This window comes from Chinchilla lanigera, unplaced genomic scaffold, assembly GCF_000276665.1.
Source record: "Chinchilla lanigera isolate Chin_1 unplaced genomic scaffold, ChiLan1.0 scaffold00005, whole genome shotgun sequence".
NCBI classification, from domain to species: Eukaryota; Metazoa; Chordata; class Mammalia; order Rodentia; family Chinchillidae; genus Chinchilla; species Chinchilla lanigera.
In genome coordinates, this window is record NW_004955406.1 from 39,098,097 (window position 1) to 39,103,753 (window position 5,657).

General features: G+C 52.6%; 1 protein-coding gene across 2 annotated transcripts; it reads right to left on the bottom strand.

The window, feature by feature from the left end:
* Nucleotides 1-947: 947 nt before the first annotated feature.
* On the bottom strand, nt 948-4,383 carry Myog (myogenin (myogenic factor 4)). Of its 2 annotated transcripts, XM_005375247.1 has the most exons (4): nt 3,860-4,383; nt 3,043-3,124; nt 2,333-2,478; nt 948-1,015 (listed from the first exon to the last, which is right to left on the bottom strand). In XM_005375247.1, the coding sequence occupies exons 1-3, from the start codon at nt 4,328-4,330 to the stop codon at nt 2,357-2,359; spliced, it is 675 nt and encodes a 224-aa protein (XP_005375304.1). In that variant the 5' UTR covers nt 4,331-4,383; the 3' UTR covers nt 948-1,015; nt 2,333-2,356. The 2 variants fall into 2 exon arrangements, with proteins under 2 accessions (XP_005375304.1, XP_005375303.1); XM_005375246.2 differs by lacking the exon at nt 948-1,015 and having other exon boundaries at nt 1,689-2,478.
* Between the last annotated feature and the right edge of the window lie 1,274 nt (nt 4,384-5,657).

The window sequence follows — 5,657 nt, forward strand, 5'->3', positions numbered from 1 at the left end:
CCTTGAGTGGTGGTTCAGTATTTTCAGTGGGTATAAAGGGAGTGAATGTAGCCCGTAGAAGCAAGACATGGCAACCATCTCTGTTCCCTTCCTTACCCTAAGGGCAATGAGTTAAGGTTAAGGGTCATGGCAGTGACTTTGTTTTTTTATTTTATTTTATTTTATTTTTTGGTTTTTCTCTGGTACCGGGAACCGAACTCATGACCTTGCGCTTGCCAGGCAGGCACTTTTGCCGCTGAGCTAAATCCCCAGCCCCCTATGGCAGTGACTTTGATATTCCTCTCCAGCCTATCTAAGATGGGAAGATTGTAAACATAGTGACACAAACTTAAAAAGAAGAAAATCCAACAAACCAGGACAAAGTACACCAATATGTGACTCCTAGTAGGGCTAGCCCTGCTGTTACTTGGGGCAAGCAGGTCTTGGAGAAACCCCATGTTCTGTAACCTCACCCAAGGTCTGTGGTATATTGCTGAAGTTACCTTCCTATTCTCTTCTCAGGCAGAATTTCTGAAGGACCTGGGGGAAGGTGTTAATACCCTCCAGGAGCAAGGTCAAGAGGGCAGTGTATATAGATAGCCCAGAGCATGTACAATCTTGTCACTAGTTCCTGAAGGGTAAAACTGGGTTGAGTCAGTTGTCCAGGACCCCAAAGAACAGAATGGGGGGTGGAAGGTACCATTCTTCTGTAATGATTCTGAAACATATTTTGCAATAAGTCAGACAAACTTATCCCCAAGCAGTTAGAGTTAATAGTTTTTTTAGTAGGTGTTCTTGGTCCATTCCAGTTCTACTCCCTGTTCACGCCCTGGTTAATCCTTATGTAACCTCCATCCAAAATCTTTGTTCTTAATTTCTTGACAATCTTTTCCTCTTAGGAAGTCAGTCTTGGAAAAACAGTATCCTAAGTGATAAGAACCCCAGATTCTCTGTGATGGTTCTTTGTGAGCCCCGCCATCTCCCCCAGCAGAGTCTCCTTCATCTCTGGGCTGTAGGCAGGGACAAGAACTTCTCTCTGCCATGGAGAAAAGGAAGAGAGTGGTCAGAGGACATGCCATTTGGTCTGTGAGGAAATGACAGTGTCTATTGTCATTGTCCCTATTCTGATCTAATCACTTCCCAGTTCTCTGCAAGGCTCCTAGTAATATGGAACCAGGGGAAAACCAGGAATAGGGACAAGAGCCCTGTCAGTATCAGCTCTACCCTACTGCAGCCATGGGAGTGGTCTGAGCACAGGTACGTAGGCATGCTTAATGAATTGGAGGCCAATGAACCTTTGGGCGATAGTTGGAATGCAGCAGACTGTGAACAGTGTAAACTAATGTGCAATGGCGTACTTGGCAGGCCTTCCTCTGTGTCCTATAGGATTTCTGTGGAACCTGGTCTCATCCAGGTCATGTGTCAGACCCACTTTGACTCCACTGTAATGGTCAAAGGAGCAGGACTCCCCAGTGCCTGGACACTGTCACAGGATGATGCGTGTGGTGCTTTTGGAGTCCATCCCATACCAATCCTTAGAATTCTTGGAAGTCCTGCTCCTACAGTGTGTCTGGACCTCAAGTAGAAAGGGTCAGGGCTGTCATTCATTCTACATCGTCGTCATTACAGACACTCTTGTAGCAACCAGTCTTTATTCATTTTTTAAAAAAGGAAATCCAAATAAGTTAGCAAAAAATACAAAATAATGGCAAAACCACACGATGCTTAGTTAACAAAAGAAATCACCCCAAGACCCACCCCCTTTTCCCTGCCTGTCCCTGGCATCTTCAGCACAGGAGACCTTGGTCAGATGGCAGCTTTACAAACAACACACGAAACAAAACAAAACATAAAACCACTGGAAGGTTCCCAATATTAACTGCAAAAGCTTGGCCCCCCAGGAACTTGGGAACAAAGGATTGTTCCTCTCCCTTTCTTTCTCTCAGTTCAGGGCAGGCCCAGCCCAGCCACTGGCATCAGGGAGAGACCAGAACAGGAGATGTGCACTCTTATCCAGGTAAGGATACTGTCTTTGTCTCTCAAACCGTTTCATTTAGAGATTGGAGTTAAAGGATAAAAAGGAAACTCCTGAGTTTCCTGAGGAGGGAGCATCCACAAGGGAGTTCTGTGGCCCCATCTGTACCTCCTTGGAAAGGGGATGCCTCTGCTCTAAGGAGTCAGCTAAGTGAACGCATCCATTCCTGTGCTGAGCGGTGTGTTAACTTATATGGATGAGGAGGGGGATAGTCTGGCCTATGGCAGCCCAGGGTTATCTTCCCGGCATCAGGATAGGCTAGTGGAAGAGTCTCCTGCTGCAGAAGTGGTGGCATCTATGGCCAGCATGGGGGCTCACATGAACACCCAGCCTGGCAGACACTCAGTTAGGCATAGTTTCATTTGGGAAGGCCACAGAGACATCCTCCACTGTGATGCTGTCCACGATGGAGGTGAGGGAGTGCAGATTGTGGGCGTCAGTAGGGTCAGCAGCCAGCAGATGATCTGAAAGGAGAAGACGGGGAGGAAAGGATGGCTGAGACCTTGGGGTGATGCAGGAGTTCCAGGACAGATGGGTGGGAAAAATGCGAGAGTTCTACTCCCTACTCCCTGCTTTTCCCATGTTGTGTGTGTGTGCATGTGTGTACTTGCAGGTGCACACACGTGTGTATGTGCTCATGTGCATGCCTCTTCTGAACTTCCCTAGTGGAGTCTGGATTTGTCAGCAGTGATTCCAGGGTGTAGCCAGGATAGTGTATCTGTGGAGACCGGAACTGTCCTTTGCTGGACAGTTTTGCAACACTGCGTCAGCAATTCCCAGGGACAGTTTCCTCTCTGCTGAGAAGGTCAGTCACTAGGCACCAGCTGGTTGCTGCAAGAGCCATGACCACTCCTTAGCTAGCCGAGGCTACAGGAGGGCACAGGGCCTCCCAGCCTTCTTTCTGGGGCCGTGGGTCAGCAGGTCCCTGGAGAAGGCTCAGGAAGAAGCCTGGAGCAGGGGTTAAGGTAAAGGGAGGACCCCGGCTAGGGAGGAATTGAGGGATCAAGTCAGGGTCAGGCTTCACTCACCACCTGGGTTGGGGCTGAACTCCAGTGCGCTGCCCCACTCCGGACTGCAGGAGGCACTGTGGGAGCTGCATTCACTGGGCACCTGCAAACAGGACCAAGGCCCAAGGTCAGGGCCCAACCGTCCCTGGATGGATCTCTGCCTTGCCCAAGCCCACACAGCTGCAGTGGGCTCGGAGGGTGGGCCACAGGCTGGGGCCCTCCCGCCCAGGGTGCCCCCACCCTAGAAGGTTCACACCACCGGCCCTGCTTCCAGGCCTTCCTGGCGTCCATCCTAGATGGTGGCTCTGTCTTCCTACGGTATCAGCTTAAAGGGATTTCTGGCTTTCCTGACCCTGGGGATAGGGGTGACTAAGCAGAGCGGCCCAGCTATGGTGACTTCTGAGCAGACCTGTTGAGGTTCTAATGAGATGAGTTGGGCTTTGTCTGCTTAGTCACGCCCAGGATGGGGATGGTGATGTGGATGGGGAGGTGTTCGGGGAGTACGTGGCTTGGCCCTTTAGGCTGTAGCATCGGCCTGGAGATCAAACTGTCACTCTCACCCAGGCTGTGGACTTGCTCCTGGACTCCTTCTCAGTCCTGTGCCAGCCTCCCCCACCCTTTCTTTCTCTTGCCCGCCGCCCTTATCTTATCTGGAAAGAGCAGGGGGGACAGGTGGTCACCAGGAGAACTAGCTTTGACAAAGGAAGGGGTCCTGCAAACCCCCAAGTGCCTGCCTGGCACCTGCTCCAACCCATGGATGAGTCCCTCCATGGCATCCTGGGCTGTTTGGGAGCCTCCCCTGGGCCCTAACCCTGGGGCAGGTGGAGGAGCCACTTACCGCAGGCTGCGGCCCACCCCCGCCTCTGTAGCGCAGGTCGCGCTCCTCCTGGTTGAGGGAGCTGAGCAGGGCCTGCAGGCGCTCAATGTACTGGATGGCGCTGCGCAGGATCTCCACCTTGGGCAACCGCTGGTTGGGGTTGAGCAGAGTGCTCCTCTTCAGGGCCTCAAAGGCCTCATTCACCTTCTTGAGCCTGCGCTTCTCCCTCAGTGTGGCCGCCCTCCGCCGGTCCACAGACACCGACTTCCTCTTACACACCTTACATGCCCACGGCAGGCACTGGCCTGGACAGTGCTCGGGGGTCCCAAGCCCCTTGTCTTCCAGGGGCCCTTGGGTCTCCGGGCTCAGGCTGAGCTCAGTCCGCTCATAGCCTGGTGGCTCAAAACCCTGGAGGTGGACAGGCAGGTAGTTTTCCCCATCATAGAAGCGGGGCTCCTGGTAGAAGTAGGGGGATGTCTCATACAGCTCCATGGGGTCGGAAAAGACTTGTTCCTGCCACTGGCCCCCAAGCTCCTGCAGCCCCTCTCGCCAACTGCTGGGTGCCATTTAAACCCTCCCTGCTGGCATGGAACCAGAGATAAATATAGCCAACGCCACAGAAACCTGAGCCCCCCTCTAAGCTGTTGCTGCACATCAAGACGTTTACAGTGGATTAGATGTGATTCCCCTTCCCTCTCTCCACGGCCCCCACCCCACCCAGCCAGCCTGCCCCTGCTGGGGTGGCTCCTGTGCACGGGTCGGGAAGCCGTCAGTGTAATTTGATTAGTTTTCATTTCTGGACAGCCCCTGTGGGGCAGGGAGGTGGGGGAGGACACATTCCCCTCTCATCTGCTCCTTTCAATTACTCCTGGCTGGGTGGTACAGGCCTGCTGCCTCCTTGCTAGTCCCAAAGAAGCCGGGTGGGTGCACGGGAGGAGGGGACGTAGAAGGGGTTTTCATAGGCTGGAAGGGGTTTTAAGAGTCACTCTGTCTCCTGGCTTCCTGACAGCACCTTAACTACTCCGTGTCAACCCCATAGACTTCACTCTCCAAAAAACAGGATTGCTTGAAATTTGGGGCATGTGTGGGTCCCCTGGGTTAAGAAGGACTGCAATACAGAGGCACGAACGGACTGACCTCTGGGTTTTCAAAGCAGCTTTGATCTTATATATTCTTTCAGGGGATTTTTAAAAATTAGGGGCCAGGGGGAGGTTTTCTGTTTAATACAGTTGGTCAGGGTCAGAGTAAGGATCAGGATTTACAGCCCACACATTGCTACCTTCCCCAGTGGCAGGGTCAAGTGCTATTAAGCCCTCTGTCTCCTCCCTCTGTTATTCATTTATCTGCCACCCTGTGTTGTCTCTTCCTGCCCTGTTTGGACACTAGAATCTCCCTGACTCCTCACAGTGGATGGGAACAGGAAAGGACAGGAGACTGAGCCCTTCAAACTCAGTTTGCACCTTCTCTCTTCTGGACCACCTGGCTGGTTCCTCTGCCTTCCTGTCTGAGTCATCAGTTTTGCACTCAGGCAGGTCTCAAGTGTCAGGTGAAGGCGGGACTATTTAATCTTCAGGTGGCTCAGTCCATGGTTACCTCTTGGCAGAGGGCTCAGGGTCTGAAAGGACCAATTCCTCCCAAAGTGGTGGGCAGGCTTCAGCTATCAGCAGTGGGCAGGACTCAGTCTGGGCTGGGCATTTTGGGGATGCCCAAGGCATGATGCCCACCCTCCATTTACAACCTCACACACCACAGTGGTCACCTTGTTTGAGCCACCCTGATGCCCGGATCCCCTTCCCAGGTTGTCATTGTCCAGCTCCTG

Excerpts from the sequence above, each read along its gene's own strand:
- Myog (XM_005375247.1), bottom strand. The coding sequence starts at position 4,330 with ATGGAGCTGTATGAGACATCCCCCTACTTCTACCAGGAGCCCCGCTTC. Across the intron at positions 3,125-3,859 it reads GGGGTGGGCCGCAGCCTGCG|GTGCCCAGTGAATGCAGCTC; the intron begins GTAAGTGGCTCC and ends TCCTGTTTGCAG. Across the intron at positions 2,479-3,042 it reads GTTCAGCCCCAACCCAGGTG|ATCATCTGCTGGCTGCTGAC; the intron begins GTGAGTGAAGCC and ends TTCTCCTTTCAG.